Source organism: Trichogramma pretiosum, unplaced genomic scaffold (genome assembly GCF_000599845.2).
Source record: "Trichogramma pretiosum strain Unisexual culture from Peru unplaced genomic scaffold, Tpre_2.0 scaffold24, whole genome shotgun sequence".
Taxonomy (NCBI): Eukaryota; Metazoa; Arthropoda; class Insecta; order Hymenoptera; family Trichogrammatidae; genus Trichogramma; species Trichogramma pretiosum.
In genome coordinates this window covers 2,093,429-2,111,829 of record NW_019641611.1, presented here as the reverse complement: position 1 = coordinate 2,111,829, position 18,401 = coordinate 2,093,429, and the positions used below count along the sequence as shown (strand labels likewise).

The window sequence follows — 18,401 nt, the reverse complement described above, 5'->3', positions numbered from 1 at the left end:
AAAACATTATATACTTATAATTCTAACAGTATTTAACTGTTTCTAAGTATCTAACTGGACAAAATACTTTCAAATATGGTATTGAAAAGGGTTATCATGATTGTTCTTGAAAAAAACTTTTTTTTTCACTTTTACAGCCTAGTACTGTAATTGAAAAATGAAAAATAATTAAGCCCTCTGTTAGCCCTTAATTCATTTAATAAACCTTAATTAGCGTTAGCCTAGAGCAGAATTGTATAAAGATATAGAGTTTAAAATCTACTTATAACACGTGGCCAGTTCATGGGACATAGAGAGTTCAATTATTAGGACATCAAATTTCTCAATGGTCAGTAATTGGTACAATCGCTGCGTCACCAACTTGGGCTTTATTTATTAGTAAAAACAAATAGACATTTTAAATGATTTTTAGAGAAAAATACAATTAGTACAATTGATGTAAATAAATTGCAATTATAATTTTACATCTGAATAGTGTAAAATATTAACAACTAAGCGCCTTAAGCGGCCGATTATTGGTACATTTACCTTGTATGTTGAAAGTTACTCAAGTAATAAATGAGAACTGTATGGTAAACTTCACTCATTTTAAATGTAAGTAGTCTCGCATTGAGTAAGGAAGTACGAAGCAATTTTTAAGCAACTGGATATCAATACCAGCATGATGAGACTTTTGCGACTTTTACGTATTGACGATGTTGCGCATGCATATAAGAAATTGTGTACCACTCTATACTACAAAGATAATTTCAAAATAATGGAACTCCTCCTTACCTATTTTGAAACTACTGGTATTGGCTCCTTCGAGTTGAAAAAAAACTTTACCTACGTATCTGCCTGTTTTGTGGAATAACGCCGATACCGTCTTGACAGACAATGTTTGCACAAACAATGGAGTTGAAGAGTGGCATCGTAATTTCAGTCACAAAATTCATAAAAGCCACGAGATTTTGTGGAAATTCTTAAAGTACCTTCAGATGGAACAGAGTATAGAGGTGAACAGAATTAGGGACATCAACTCCGGCAAAAATAAAAAATTCACTAGAAAAAGAACTTAACTAGAAAAAGAACTTACGAAGAAATTGAGTCAGTCAGTCGTTTATTAAGTGTTGTGTCTGATTATAAAAAAAAAACGCGTATTATCGTATTTGAACAATGTTGCTATTAATGTTATCTTCGGCTCGAACAAAAATTGGCACTTATATTTTTTTAAGTGTCAACTTGTAGTGGGATCGAGTTGTCACTGGTCGAGATTTCGTGGGGTCGAGTTGTCCGCGGGCGAATTGTCGCATGTCAAGTTGTCGTTCGAGTTGACGTGGGGACGATAAGTCGTAGACCCATACGCTTTTTATGAGGTTTTGTTGTAAGCAAAATCAATGTTATGATTTATGAGAGAAATTTTAAATCTTATTCTTACCTCGTTAAACATTCTATTAAGAAATCTTGGCACAGTAATTAAAATGGTTGGCTTTAATGCTTTCATATCTTCTGATAGTTGTTTCATATTACCACCATAAAAACCAACTGATCCGCCGACCATAAACATTCCATTGACGCTACATCGTTCTAACATATGAGCTAAGGGCAAAAAGCTTAACATTGTATCTTTACTTGATGGCTTGTATTCACCTAATTGAAGTAAAACTGCGCTAATGCTTGAAATGATATTCTTATGAGTAAGCATCACGCCTTTTGGATTACCTGTGGTTCCTAGCGTGTAACAAACTGTGCATAAATCATTAGGTTTCGGAGGTATTTCAGAGTAATTTTCACGCGTACCAAGCTGTTCAACATCTGAAAATTTAATTAATTCGATGCCTTTTCGTTTTGCTTTACGTTTAGTAATGTTTGTCGTTTCACGAATAACTATTATTTTTTGTAAACACCTGAAATATCAATATTATTCTGAAACTGTTATCAAAAATTATTATTAAAGTGAAATGTTTCAAATTCATGAAAAAAATGAATATTTTTTTGCCATCCAGTAAAAGTAGATTAGATGTAAAGAGAAATTAAAAATTATAAAGTTAAAATAATAAGTTATTTATAAAATTAAAATCTAAAATTAAAACATTCCATGGCTCAGTTGGTTTGTTCCAAGTGCCAAGCGATGGGAAAAGTTCCCAATGAGCCCCGACTATCTCGGGACGGGTTTTCTCCTGTCGGGTGATGTACCTTCGCATCATACTCACTGGTGCACCTTCAGGTTTCCTTTGTCTCACAGGTTTTTGGAATTGGGCAAGTGCAAAACAGTTAAGGGGGGGGGGGGCGTCGAAGAGAGTCTCCTGCAGGCTTTCGCATGAAGGAGAAATGGAGAAAAAAAATCAATTTTTATAGCTTCTGAATTTATATTTATTTGTCATCATTATATTAGTCTTTGTTTCTAATCTCACGTACAGTTGTATGAAAAAAATCTGCAGAAAACTTAACAGAATTTTTCACAGAACTCGTTAATGTCGAATTCCGTTAAGAATTCTTGTACAATGAACAATAAAAATGTTTTCCCCACTCTAACCTAAAATACGCAACTTTGCCGCTAATTTTAGGCTCTCGTAGGAAAAAATAGTATCTCAAACTGGTGCAGATATGGTTTTTTAACAAAACTCGTTACAGCACTCGCCTTCGGCTCGTGCTATAATCCCTCGTTTTGCTAAAAAACCATATGTGCACCCGTTGAGAAATATACTATTTCATACCAGCGGCCCGAAAGTGACTACTTCCCTGCCGCTGCGCAAAGCGGGAAGAGCGATTTTCGGGCCACTGTGTATGAAAAATAGTATACAGGCTTTCGTCACGAAAAAAGAAAGCCCCAGAGTATGTGCTTATCGGCCTCGGCTTCACCTCGGCCACTAATTACACATACTCTGGGACTTTTCTGTTTTTCGCGGCCTAGGGCAGTAATATACTAATAACAAAATGCTTATTAGTATGGCTCTCCATACATTTTCTTATTGAATACAAGTTTTTGATTACTATCATCTGTGCATTTCTATAGAACTTTCTGTTCGATAGACCAAAAAGAATTTAAGAAAATAAATGTAAATGAGCAATACAGCGCCTTATTAGCTTTTTAAGCATCTTTTCATATTTTAAGAAATTTTTGTTTTTTAAATTCATTCGTTTGATCATTTTTCCATAGCTTATATAGTTTGTTTTTTATATTGATAGAGTTGACAAGTGCAAGGGTAATCCAGGGTTTTTCGGTTTTTGCATTCTGGGTATTGATTTTAATGATGAATTGTGTTTATTCTTAAGTTTCATGATTAGCATATCAAGAGCGTCTTCATCATTGTTCGACTCATATATCTAATCCCAATTTTTAACTGCACACAGTGCCATAAATTTCTTTTAGGCAATTTTACGTTTATCTGTGGCCGCTAATTGAGCATTGTTTAAATTCAAGGATATTACAATTGGATAATGATCCGTAATACCACTGCACAATTTACCTGCACATGCCGTATGCTTCCTCTTCACAAAAATATGATCAATACAGGAGCCTTTATCTACTTTCTTATTCGGATGCGTACACGAATTCATCATAGACTGATGCCCATTCTGTAGATAGTTATAGAAATACTCCTCAACATTTGCATCAAACTTCACTACATCCAGGTTTACATCACCCATCACTATGTGATTTAGTACATTTCTATTACCCATAATAAAAACATTTAAGTCGCCGATGAAATATTCAGCATTATATGCATGACATCTGTACACACCAAATATTTTGATTTTACTTTTATCTGTTAATGTTAGCTCGGCAATTATACGCTTTAAATCTCCATACTGTTCATTAATTACATTATAGCATAGGCCATTCCTGATGTACATATTGACATCATCCGCTTTATTTATTCTGCTACCGTTATCAAAACCAATATACCCTGTGAGATTTGTGAAATTGTTACATTCTGTAAGCCATGCTTCCGAGAAAATAATGATATCTGGCTTAGTTTTGAAAGTATTCAATACTGCTTCAAAATTGGTAATATTTTTTCTTGCACTTCTGATATTGGTATGTATCACAAAAACATCCAAGTCACAGAAAGCACTATTGCTATTAAGTTCCTGTACATGATTGTAAACTATTTCCTGATTTAAATTATAACTGACTATATCCATACAAAGTATTTTAAAAGAAGAATTTATAAAACAAAGATAGAGATTTATTTAGACCAAACACCAATGTTATGTGGTGCATCAGGCTTCCACGGGTAGTCCGTATCACTAATATACTGCTCCCATTTCACCTTAAAACTCTCACAGCGAGCCTTATCATCAACCGAATGTTCAGTTGATCTTTTCCTGGTGAGATATTTATTAGCATTCACACAGTTGATACATTTCACAGTTTCAGATGTACATGCTGCTGCATCATGATTTCCAGTGCATTTTACATATAATTGCTGCCTCTTCATTATTTATCTACACTTTTGTATACCATGATTATAACCGCAGCAGTTTTTACATCTCCTTATATTATACTTATCATATACTCTATAATTCTCAGAATATACAAACACAGATTTTTGATACATTATCAGCGTATATGATTCGCATGTAACTTCAGCTAGGGCTCCAAAACAGCTTTTCTTCTGTTTGTATACTACATTCACACTGTCAGCTGGTAATTCATTTCGGTTGATAATTACAGCAGCAAGTTCTACTTTACTAACATCACTCGACACATTTGATATTCTAATAAAGAGGCTATCTTTTTCACATATTCTAGAAGGCAGCTCTTCTTTGTTTTGATTATTTAACGAATTTACGATTAACTTAGAATCTTTTGTAGTATCACACTTGATAAAGACTGAACCACTATGCATTTTTTGAACACTCAAAATCTTCGCACTTTTATTATTGCAACTTGATCTTTCACGATACCAAGTATATCACCTTTCCAATTTGCTTTTAGCTTCACTATAATTCGAGCACATTCTCGCTTCTTAATATTCTCTTTCTGTGGACAGGTTACAATATTTGCATATGATTTATCAAGTTTATCTTTTGTTTCTTGCAGTTTTTTTAGCATCAGTGGCAAGAGATCTAAAAAATATATTATGTTCTCTCAATTCATCGTTTTATTTGATTAGCTCTTTATTCATTCTTTTTTCAAAACCAAGGTCACCACTGTACACTTGATAGTCTTCACACTCATTAGAATAAATTTTTCGTTTCTTACTCTCGTCACTAGCGTATAATACTATGGAACCCCTATCATCATCGTCGTTTTTTAAGTCTTCTTCCGTGTCTTCAGCTTCCTCACATTTCGTTACATTAAGGCCGTTCTTTATTTTTGCAAACACTGTTGAATTAAGTAGTATTTTCTCTTCAAAATCAAAATTTCCGTATCCTCACCATGTTTACGAATTGGTAGCTGATTTAGGGTTATGCTCGGTCGAGATGGGCACACAATTATGTCTTGTGACGAAAAAACCTTTTACAGCTTTAACTTTTTTTATAAAATCCGATTTACAGTACAAACTATCACAAATTAAACACGTCAAGACTCTGACATCCGTTTTTATATGACAAACTTACTTTAAAAAATTCGGCGGGACATACCGCGTGTCTTCACTATTCCACGCCATATTGGCATCAAAATCAAAATGTAAACAGAACCATAGCCTTTTTATAGAAGTGTTGAACTGTTACAGCAGAAGAAGCAGTAGCAGAAAAAAGATATACTTGATTGCCCATATGAAAATTCAAGTGATAAAAAATATCTACCTAATATGTGCATTGCGCATGCTAAAATGACTGCCAGAATTAGAGCCAGTATGGTTTAGTTCTAGTAATAATTTTAGTTCAGGTCTAGTAATAACTGTTGTTCAGAGAAAATTTTGAACCACCTCTAGATGTGTAGTTTATCGAGTAATTTTTTTAAAGTAAGTGTTTCATTAGTTAGAATAAAAGCAAGCTAGGATAGCTCTATTGTTTTAGACTTTTTTACAATAACATACCAAAAGTGCGTCCAGATCGGGGACATACGTGCTCACGGTTTTGTAAGAAAGTATTATTTTGACCCATATGCGATAAATTCTATCATTATGCCAGTGGATTAGCTATAGTAATAGATATACCAGTTAACTATAGAATGTTTTATGAGAAAATATATTAAATATCAAAGCTCGAATGCAATTGTAATATTTGTAATATTTGTGCTCGATACTTTCCCACTACGCTAAAAAACTGATTATGGGTTTGCCTACACTCTATGAGAACGGCAGGTAGTGAATGAAATCATGTGAAAATAGTTGAAATTGGTGTGAGAATAAGTAAAGAGTGAGTAAAAGACAGTGTGCGCAAGATTTTTTTCGCAAGAAATTTGGTGGCTAGAGATGTTTCTAAATTAAAAAATGGTGTGAACCTTGTGCATAGAGAAAAATGCTAAAATAGCAAAAATCAGTTATTTTTACACTTACATGTCTATTCTGCATAATTTTTTTCAAATTTTTGTAACTGTGGTTTGTCTCAAAACTGCCCTTTATATCATAAAAATAATATTAGAGGAAAAATTGATGTTGAACTCCTCTTAAGTTTATTTTATTTCCATTGGGGAATCCTGAGAGGACAGAGTAGCACTTCCTCATGTAAAATTATACAAGTGATTAATGAGGATCAGCGTTGATCATTTTTGGTAAGAATATTTTTATTCATAAAATGTATACTTTTATTGAGTCAAGTTTTAAAAAAATTATATTGTATGAACTTTTATTGATCAAACAGATAATTAATATTGCACGTTAGTAAAAATAATAATTATCAAGTTATCTTAGACTGAAGAATAAGAAGCAATATTTTATGGTTATTGTACAACAGAAGAAATGAAAAGTAATATATTTTAATCTATATTATAAATTAATACTTTATGTTATGCATTATTATAATTTTAAGATTATTACTCTAATATTGCATGATTTGTTGCCAACCTTGGTGCTTTTTCTAATATGGCATTACATTTAGTATCGTCCTCACACACCATTATATTGATTTCAGCTTGGCTTATAATGAACGCACTAGCCTCTATTCCAAGCATGTCATTTAAAGGAACAAGCACTAAAGAGTATGAATAACAAGCTTGTTCTGTTAAAATCCATTCTATACAATTTCGACTGTGAATCCCAACAAATGAGTGATTAAGAGGTGAGAGACCAAGAGAAATAAGACCAGAACCGAAATTATTAGCCCTTAGAAGAGTCTCATTATAGTGCAACCATTGATAGGGTTCATTAGGTCCATTTCTCCAACCAAGACATCGACCATTATCTGCAAGTAAAATAAATTATTTGAATTTTTCATAACATTGACATAAAAACCAGTTTCAGAAAATTGTTGTACGATATTTTTAAGTAACTTGTTTAGATTGTGTTGTTATGTTGTTGCTTAAAACGTAAGGTTCATGACAACTTTATGATTTTCCATTTTCTTAAAAATAATAGGATATAAACAGAACAAAAGTTCGATTTTGGTAAAAAAATAAATAAATAATTAAATAAATAAAAGAGTTATGCGGAGCTTAACCCTCGTCAAAAGTTAGTAAAGGACAATAATATAAACGCATTAACATGGCATTATTGTTGAAGTTTTGCTGGCGTGTCTCCCAGCCTTTTCAAGACATAACTAAACACATCGTTATTAGACAATAACAGAGAATGGTTATTAAATCAGTGGTAAACATGCTAGTCACTTATACAACGCCGTTCAAGGCCATTCGGCAAAAAAATACATAATGAGCTTCTGCTGTTTCGGGTTGGGTTTCCCCCGGCACGGGTATACCTCCAGTGAAAATCCACTGATGCATCTGTAGGTTTTACCTTGCTCCACAGGTTCTCGGGCCTGGGCGAATGCGGGACTGTAGTGTAGGGTAGAGGTAGGATAGAGGTGGGATTAGCGGAGCCACTGCCATATGCAGAGAGTGTCAGCCTTACTAGTGCACAGCTAACCTTTCAAGGCTACTCAGGGATTAATTAGTCCTAACCCGATTTTGTCAGTATCCAAGATGGCATAGCCTAAAAGGGGTTACTTGGGTTACTTTAGAGCAAGCTGTGCACCGTCTACTACTTGCGTATTACCGAAGCGAACTTCCAAAGTTTCCATAATTTGTCAAGCACTATCTCCGGCAATGAACAAATCTTTCACAGCTTCTCTTGCTTTGCCGGATAATGATTGATATAAAGCTAATGTAACCTCACTCGCTCCAATATCCTCGATTTCGAATAATAAATTTACGGCACGCTTAAATATAGGAAATTCCCGAGGCTCACCCGAGAAAAAAGGTAATTTCTTTAAAAATTCCATCCGATTACGAACGGAAGAAGTATCAGCACTACGCGAGAAGTTACGCACCGTATCTAAAGAACATTTATAGCATCAATCAATTCTCTATTACTACCAACGGCGGCGTAAATGCTATTGAAAATTAGCGGTACCTGATTAACTAACGGACTCGTTAATTTGCATGGATTTTCAAAATCTTGATCCAAAAGAAACCGCAACCGTTGATGCATATCAGTGACTCTGCCGTCTCCGATCATAGATTCTGAGTTAATTTCATGAATTTCGACACCATTGCTTACTGAACCGCTTACGGAACGCCGCAATGACGAAGCGCGTACCTTGGGGGCCGTCTGCTCTGCATGCAACGACGTCTCACGGACAGGACCACGAGCTGTCACACTACTGGCCAGCATGACGCCTTGCCCTAGACCTGCATAATTTCCGTTGACTAGATGTGACGAAGATGCATCATCCCTGCAGAGCCCGAAGAATCGAGCCCATTTCAAAATTTCTTCTGCTAATGCATTCACAGGAGGCGAACATATCGCCTGAAGAGCCATGGGATTATGCGTCTGTGATGAACCCGCGGTAGCTGCATGTTGGCCATTCGGAGCACCCAATGCTAGACATCCTGGAACTACTCCTTCAGGATGATTATTTGCAGACGCTGGCGAGCCCGAATTGACCCCGTCAATCCCCCTGCTCCTCGCTGCTAGGAGCCGATGAAGAATTTCCACGGTTACTCCATGTAATTCGCTTAACCTTTGGCGCTCCTCGCGAGCTAGCTGCTTTTCTTTTTGGTGTGACGAATTATTTCCTCTTTCGAATTTTCGAAGTATCTCACTTTTGACACTAATGTTTTCGTTGACTCCGGAAACCAAACGAGGGATAGAAATAGAAAAAAAAATATTACTGATATGAAATAAATAAAAAGATAGGTAATTTTATTTATTGAATTTATTACCTTATAACTGATCCGTGTACAACAACAAAACTAACTCACTAAAAAACCGTACCTAGCAAATAAACAAAAAAAAAGACGTATTATCATAGCAACGCGCTGACAGCGTACACGAAATTGGGTGGCCAAACACCGAACGCACGAGCCTGTGTGCTCATTCGAATTCATCAAGCTAATCGCCATACCCGATGATCATGATCTGTGCCCCCGACAGACAAAACCTGCCGTGACACGGACACAAACAAAATTCAAACGCAACAATCATCGAATCTATCTGCTATTGAACTTTTCATGCCATTGTGGTACTCTTAACCTACAACCCTTATTTTACAAACTTACAACGTACAAAATAAGTATTTTATTCACTTTGGATCACTTTAAATAAAATATTCTATTAAATAATAATTTTAAGTAGTTGAAGTTAATCTTATGCTAAGATTTTAGTTGCGACCATGGCCAATGGCTTATCGAATAAAATGAGACCACATAGATCTCAATCGAGTTATGCGAAAACTTGGAATACATGCTTACGCGATGCTTAGTGTAAAAGCTATGTAGTACTGTAACGATGTATTTAACTATTTTTTGTGCATTCAAATTAGTATTCTTAAAAAGGATATTGAAAAAGGCTGTTATGTTTATTTTCTGAAAAATTTGCAAAAAGCCGCCCTTTTTCAACGAATTTTGAAGTTTGGATTATACTTGATATCTATCTATCTATCTATCTATCTATCCATCTATCTATCTCTATTGTGCAAGCCTTTAGAGTGCTCATACCACCTTGGAATATATTTTTTCTGAAAATTTGAAAAATTTTTAACAAAAAAGCCCTGATTCACTTTTTCATTTGAGTCGCTCTATAATAAACTAAAAACTATTTTTATATTTGCGATAATTATATTATTTCGGAATAACTCGAAAAATACCAACTTTGGGGCTTTCAAAAAAAATTAAACGGTCGCTAAAATTCTAATAAAATTTGGGGACATTTTTGACTTCAGAAACAACAAATTTTTTTTACTTAATGAAAAATTTTTTTTGGGCTATTCGACTTCACTTAAAATCGGCCATATATATCAATATTTTTTGAAGATATTTTCGAATTTATGTAGGTACCGTAGATGACTGCAGATTGTATAAAATTTTACTACAGTTGGGACATAAGTGACGCTTTTCTTACCTTTGAAGAATTTTTGACATTGCTATCCCAAATAAGAGCCTTTTCAATTCACTGACAAATAGCGTGGACGCCAGTTTAAATATTATTCAAGAGTCTTCACATCGACCATATGTCTTTAACGCTTGTCTTGCACGCAGCTGCTCTAAAATATACTTAAACAATTCTAAGCATGGTTTCGATGATCAAATGTTTGCAAAGACTGCAAAATCTGTTCACTGTAGCTTAAACATAAACGTGAAAATAGAAATGGAAGGCAGTTGTGTGTGAATGTGATTCACTTGCAGCTAGCTTCCCTTTTAACTTGGTTACTTGTAGGTAAGATCGAGATATGTTCCAAAAAAGATATTTGGTTCATTTGGTTAAACTTCAGACAGTGTACACATATTTTGTACCCTTCCAGTTGATGAGAATATTCTTCCAAGATAGACCCTTCGAAAGATCTTAATATCTTTTTTTTTTCATTTTCATTAGTGCATTATTCACAAAGATACGTCCGTTTTACTGCAAAAAATATGTTTTTTTCATTCGTGGGTACAACTACTGAAGTATGCTTCAATCAAATTCTTTGATTTTTAGATAAAACTTATAAAAACTTTATTTACAAAAAAAGATTTGTTTTTACTAGTAACTATATGATAATTTATTTTTCTTCGCAGCAGAGAAAATATGGACTTATTACTCCTCTTTCATCGAATTATCCCATAGCTGTGAACAGAATTTTTGAATACAACAATGAATCAATACAACATATTTATACAGCTTATAAAAAACAACTTGGTGTTTCATGCTAATTTTAGTAAAGTGATGTACTTAATATTCTCAACTATATTTTCACAAAAATTGAGAGAAAGGTACGTAAAATTAAAAAAAAATTTTTTCCCGTGAACTTAATAGAACTTTTATAAACTGAAACGTATAGTCGAAATATGGACATATAAAAATGTGCTAACGTTTATAAACTTTTATAAAAGCTTATAAATGTTTATAAAGTGTTTGTTTTAGAATACTCGACGCGACACTATTACTTATTATATGTTTTTTAAACTCAAAACTCGCTGGAATTTCGAGCTAAAAATTGGTTCAATCGTTTTGACTTTATATTTTTTTATTGTGATTCGAAATAAACTGCCGTAAAGGCGGTACCAAAGTCAAATTTGTTAGAAAATATGGTTTATGGAAGTGAATAAAAAATCGCTTCCATGACGTAGTCAATAACAAGTATGTCTGGAACACTGAAGTCAATGAACTATATTTTTTTTTTGCCTAAAAAACTGAATCAAGGCTACGACTGTAAGTCGGCTTGTTTATGTCTCATATGATGACTTTACCACCAATCTTAAAGAACAGGAAAAGAGCTTATCAAAGACATGGGGAGAAGGGAAAACGGTTTGTAAAATCCACAAAATAAAAACTCATTTCCCCATTTCCGGGCCCCGAAAGATTTTAAAAGGTAGCTACTTTTACCAAGATCCAATCTTAGGACCACTGATAAGTCTTGTGATAGCAATCACCATTACAACAAATTGACACAATCTATAAACGTGTTTATACGTATTTATAAAATAAGCTCATAACATTATATACGCAAGTCGCGTACTATTATAGACGCGCACTGCAGATCACGCCGAGCTTTGCGGATCGGCGCTGGTTCTCAGCCGCCTTGCAGCGGTGGTCCTCACCACCATCGAAGTTGCGTGCCATCTGCACAGCGATATATAAGCCGGCGCGCCGGGCCGCTGCGCGCATTCGCTCATGAGCACTTGCGCCATGGTTCACGCTGGCTTTGACGGAGAGATGCAGGATGCGCGATGGACTCTACCAGCGTTACAAGAGGACTCGTGACCTGGACTTACTTCATCGCTTCAGACAGTGGCGACAAGAACTCAAGAGAGAATCGAGGGGAGCTCGTGAAGCTTATCTGTTTAATGGACTGAGGAGTTGTTCCACGAAAGCGGGGCGATGGTCGTATCTTCGACGTATTGGCATCTCCGCCCCCCAGCTGCCATCACCGGTAACTTTTTTTGTTCCCGAAGAATTGCTCGACCATTACTGTGCGGTCACGACCATCCATTCGGGCTGCTCTGCTGATGCATTCAATGGTATTATCGCTATGGATGTACAAAACGACCTGCCTGCCTTCAGCTTTCGTGATGTAACGAAGGTCGAGGTGCTGTCTGCATTGGCGCGTGTCGCGAGTGGCGTTGGTACTGGCTCTGGCTATGGACTTTCGTTGGCATATTTTAATGATGCACTGGCTGTGCTCGCGCCTGTGCTTGTCTCCACTATCAATGTTATGATCTCGGCCGGTAAATATCTGAAATCATGGAAAAAATCATATATTTGACCGCTCAGTAAAGTGCGCGCCCCCCTTGTCACCCACGCAGAATCGACCTGTGTCAAACCTGCCGAGGACGGATTAGTCACAATCTTACTGCTGTTTGACTTCAAGAGTGCATTTGACATGTTAAATCATGTAAATTTAATTTCAGCCCTCAGGAAATTGAATTTGTCATCCAACGCTCTATCATTGCTTCACTCATACCTGTCCCAGCGATCGCAAGCAGTAATGGATGACATCGGAAACTTGACTGACTTTAGAGCATATACATCCGGAGTCCCGGAAGGATCCACGCCTGCTCCCATCCTGTTCCTGTATATATTGATTCGTTAACGAGTATATTTAGGCATTGCACCGCCACTCATATGATGTTCGCAGACGACCTCCAAATCTACCTACAGTTTGTTCCCTCTGAGATCAACTCTACCATTGCTAAGCTCAATGAGAAGGCGCATTGCGTTGCGAGCTGGGCGCATGATCATGGCTTGGTGCTCAACATCTCCAAGACAAAGGCCATACTGTTTGCTTCCGATCGAAATTTGATGCGCATTCAGTAGGACCATTGTAGAAGGATCGTGCACGAAGGCACCGAGATCCCTTTCGAAGACTGTGTCAAAAATCTTGGACTGTTGATGTATCGTTCCCTCAGCTGGAAGAATCATGTCAGTGCTATCTCGTCGTGTGTCTATGGGGTACTGCATCGTCTGCGCTCTGCAACATACTTCGTACCGTCTGACATAAAGAAGATATTGGTCGATACGTTCATTATGCCTCATTTCGATTATTCTTGTCTCGCCTTCATCGACATCAAAGTTACCACCGACTGAGTCAAAAAACTGCTCAATACATGTATACGTTACATTTTTAAGCTGCGAAGAGATGCCAAATTGTTGCCTTACTACCGCAGGCTCGATTGGCTTACTTCATCTGATCAACGCGCCTATCTGCTCAATTTGTTCACCTACAAGATGATATCAACCGCACGTCCAGAGTATCTGAGAGATCTCTACCATCAACCTAATGATCTGATCCGTAGATCTGCACGGCTCGCTGGTGGAGCTCGGACACTGGAGGTTCCATTTGCTGACACCACTACTTATAAGACGGGATTCGCCATCCAGACAGCAAATGAGTGGAATTCGCTTCCAGCGCGGATCCGCTCGGCTAGCTCGCTTCCACTGTTCAAGCCATTGTTGCGAGACCATATGAGACGCTCACTTAGTGCTTGATCATTGTCTGCTTGTCATGCGTCGTTGTAAATTTTTATTTTTTATTTTTGTTTCATGTTACTAGTTATTAGAATCTAAGAATAGTTTTAAGTTGAAGTTAACTTTACTACTTTTGTTATTGTTTATATTCAGCTCTTGCATTACTGATTATTATTATCGCTAAGTTTTTGCTGCATTTTGTAAATTTAAAATTTAAAATTGTATTGTTGACTTGCCACTTGCCATTCGGCCTCAATGACCTTGGCATAATAAAATTTGTTCAATCAATCAATCAGTCAGGGTACCAGAGTTTTTATTCTGGAACCTTGGAGATAGACAAGTGTGGTTGTTGTCTTTCAAATTTAAATTTTTATTAGCTAGCATTCTGTCTAATGAGTGAACACACAATCAACGATGAACATCGGCTCGAGTCAAGGTATCAGAATCTATATTCGGGAACCTTGGAACTCGAATGCCGGGTCCATGTTTATTAGATCTAAATTTTCGTCAGCCAGAATTCTGTTTAATGAGTGAACGTTTTCAAAAAAGTCAGATGAGTAGTCTCTTAAATTCTTAACACAGCTCTACAAAAAAAAAAAAATTTTCAAATCCACCGACCGGACCTAGTGGACTTTATGTTTTTGGGGTCGCTGAATCCGAATCCGGGGTCGGTTTTTCAAGGTTGGCTCATTTTAGAGGTCATTTGAAGGTCAAATAATAGGAAAAAGGTAAAAAATCTGAAAAAATTCATACATGGGTTTTTGAGGATGCCGAATCCAAATCCGAGGTCGGATGACCTTTAGGAGGTCAATTTCAAGGTCATTTGAAGGTCAAACTACAAGAATTCAATGAAAATATCCGAAAAAATCACCCTTTTGTTTTGAGGGTCGCTCATTCTAAATCAGAGGTCATTTTGACTGAATCCGGCCTTGTAAAGGTCATTTGAAGGTTATTTTAGGGTCAGATCACGAAAAAAGCTTTAAAAAATCTGAAAATACTCATTCTCAGGTTTTTAAGGATGCTGAACTCAAATCTGAAGTCAGATGACCTCTATGAAGTCACCTTCAAGGTCATTTCAATGTTAAATTTATTTAATGCGATAAAATATTGGAAGAAGTTTGTGCTTAGTTTTTTAAAACTGAATTAATTTTTTAGTCTGAGACATTTAGCGAGCTCACATTCTGGGATAGAGCTGCTTTTTTCCCTACTCAATAAATATAATACATTTTTTCTAAGCTATTTCCCCGCAGTAAAGCAACCAAAAAAATCTCTTTATTTTTTAACAATCAATTTTTACTTCCGTTATTATAAAATTTACCTTAATTTTGTTGACATAGCTTCAGGTAAATTTTTTATAGGACTTCTTTATATGTGAATATAATATAGGCTATTTTATTTTTTACTATAGAATTGGGTCACAAAATTTGAAAAATTCTTCATCAATGGATTTTTCTTCGATTAAAACGAATGCATTTTAAAATTTTGTGAAACAATGTCTGAGAGTGTAAAAATAAATTCACTATAAGTATATCCTTATGACAAAGTAGAGATGAGCCAGGTGGATCGGCATGGGGAGTGAATTGACAAATCGGCATATTTTTTCATATTAATGCACCGTTTTCGTTCGTGATATTGATATGGAGAAATATGCGGTTCTGTTAACTTACTCTCATTCTGACACACTTTTTTCTCTTCTAGTCTTTACCTGCTACCTCGATAAGTTTGAAGTCGGGGAAATGAAATGTAATATGTCTTATAAACTGCATTTCTTACATAACCATTCAGATGAGTTTCCGGATAACTGTGGTGATTTTAGTGACGAGCATGGAAAACGATTCTATCAAGACATGAAAAGTATGGAGCAGTGGTATCAATTAGGTAGATAGGATGTTTTGATGATGGCTGATTACTGCTCAAAATGAGAAAGGCAAAAAACGCAAACGAAAACCATTACGCCGTTCGTTTGAAGAAAAAAAGATGCATTGCGAAAAAAAGTAAAAACGCATGCAAAATTAAAAATATTTTCTTAATTTTTTACTTCCTTGTATTAATTTAAAGTTTAAATGACCTTGAAGGTGACTTCATAGAGGTCATCTGACTTCAGATTTGAGTTCAGCATCCTTAAAAACCTCTGAATGAGTATTTTCAGATTTTTTAAAGCTTTTTTCGTGATCTGACCCTAAAATGACCTTCAAATGACCTTTACAAGGCCGGATACAGTCAAAATGACCTCTGATTTAGAATGAGCGACCCTCAAAACATAAGGGTGATTTTTTCGGATATTTTCATTGAATTCTTGTAGTTTGACCTTCAAATGACCTTGAAATTGACCTCCTGAAGGTCATCCGACCTCGGATTTGGATTCGGCATCCTCAAAAACCCATGTATGAATTTTTTCAGATTTTTTACCTTTTTCCAATTATTTGACCTTCAAATGACCTCTAAAATGAGCCAACCTTGAAAAACCGACCCCGGATTCGGATTCAGCGACCCCAAAAACATAAAGTCCACTAGGTCCGGTCGGTGGATTTGAAAATTTTTTTTTTTTTGTAGAGCTGTGTAATCATCCGTTGACATCACAAATTTCTGATAAATTATCCAATTACGGCTTGCAGTTTTTGATTACAAAATAACATTTTTAAAATCTATGACTTATGCATAGAAAATGTAGAGACAATTTTACCATATGTTAGAGGTTTGAAACGATGATATTGGGAACTGACCACATTGTTTTAAGTTTAATAATGACATTTTCAATGTTCAAAATTTTATAATCTCAACTCAAAAAATTTCAGCAAACATCGTCCGCTTATTACTTTGGTCAAAGCGACAGAATTCTATTAATGATGTGTACGGTTTATACGAAACATACTGTACAATTATATTATACTATCTCATCTCTCAAATCTCATATTATACTATGCAACTAGTTTCATCTGAAACTGATGTTCCACCCATGAAAGTATGACTTGGTATGACATGGCACATCATTTTTAGAGTTTCGAAGAGCCAAATGATTTTCAATATCATCTCTAAAAAGTTGATTATTATTTACATAAATTACAATACTTTATATTCATTTATAGTGCCTATATCATTGATCGAATCTCTTAGCAAAAGTCATTAATAATTCTCATATTTTATTGACACTGGAATCTATAACTTTGTGTTATAGGGTTTTTTAATAACCAGGTTATAAGAAACTCCTCATTCTAATTGCAATAGTTACAAACAAATTTCCCTGATAATTCGATGAATATACAAAATTAGCATCATGTCGTACTTACCATAAAACTTGTAACATAAGTGTTTTAATTTCCAACTGATTAACGAAGCATCAACTTGATGACATTCATTTCACCGGCAATCATCATTTTGCTGTCGACTTGATTGCACTTGCATACCGATTTCAACTTTTGAATTTGCACGACAAAAGGCGGTGCGCGCATAACAATGCGTAATGTTGAAAGCATCGAAAACCATGAGCGGCGTCGTATCATGTTTTAGTGTGCAGGAACGGCGGAGCGCGCGCTCTCTTATGACGCATCAATATCATGCTCGACGTTTCGTGAAAAAACTCTTTCTCCTTGTAGCTCGTGAAAAAATTTGTTGTACTCTCTAAATAGTAGCTATTCCAATGGTAAATTTCTTAATCTTTCGATTTAGACTATTTAGAAAAATCTTAAAAATGAAGTTTTTAAGAAAATCAGCTTTAAAGGTTTCCTGGCGATTTTTCCGAAGAAAATTGGAAAATTCGGAAAATCTGACCTCTGCATCGGAAAGTTGAGGAAATTTTTCATCGAAATGATGGGTTAATTTTTCCTTCTGGGTGCATCGAGGTACTTTTACAGTGAGTTAGAAATTTTACGATTCGACTGAATAATACCGCTCGTGTCCGCGCAGGAAGTTTTGACGTGAAATGCCACATAAATATACTATCATCCTTTTAAATTTACTTACTTGATTCTTTCGCACCTTTACGAAAAGCATCATAGAGGGTTTTTGTATCTTCATATAAATAACTGATAAATTTTCCATGCTTGCTTTCAGTATAAAATTTAGAAACACGTATCGGCTCTGATGTCTAAAATATAAGAAAATCAAAAATGTTTTTTATCAAGTATTTTAATTTTCAATCTACAAAAAATTCAAGATAAAATTGTTTTCATATTATTTTGAGAGGCTAGAGTGCTATAAATTTTTTCCACTATTCAGCTTTATAACTGACCGTTTTATCACATTGGCTCTGCTATTTGTAAATTATATCCTGTCTAATTTTAACTTATCAAATAATTTGACGTTAAAATTATCTCGTTCTATACGAAAAGACAAAGATTTCCTTTTTTTATTCATCTCAATGCGACCATTAGAACAGGAGATATTAATATAATTAATAGTTAAAATAACGATATTGCATGAGGTCAA

General features: G+C 35.4%; 1 protein-coding gene across 1 annotated transcript in view; it reads right to left on the bottom strand.

Annotated features, from left to right (window-relative positions):
- LOC106648177 (long-chain-fatty-acid--CoA ligase 1) overlaps nucleotides 1-18,401 on the bottom strand; it is a 49,419-nt gene that overhangs the window by 26,966 nt on the left and 4,052 nt on the right. The window contains exons 2-4 of the mRNA XM_014364861.1: nucleotides 17,937-18,060; nucleotides 6,942-7,278; nucleotides 1,418-1,886 (exon numbers count right to left, since the gene is read on the bottom strand). Of these exons, the coding sequence (XP_014220347.1) occupies nucleotides 1,418-1,886; nucleotides 6,942-7,278; nucleotides 17,937-18,060 (930 nt within the window). The remainder of the gene's footprint in view (nucleotides 1-1,417; nucleotides 1,887-6,941; nucleotides 7,279-17,936; nucleotides 18,061-18,401) is intronic.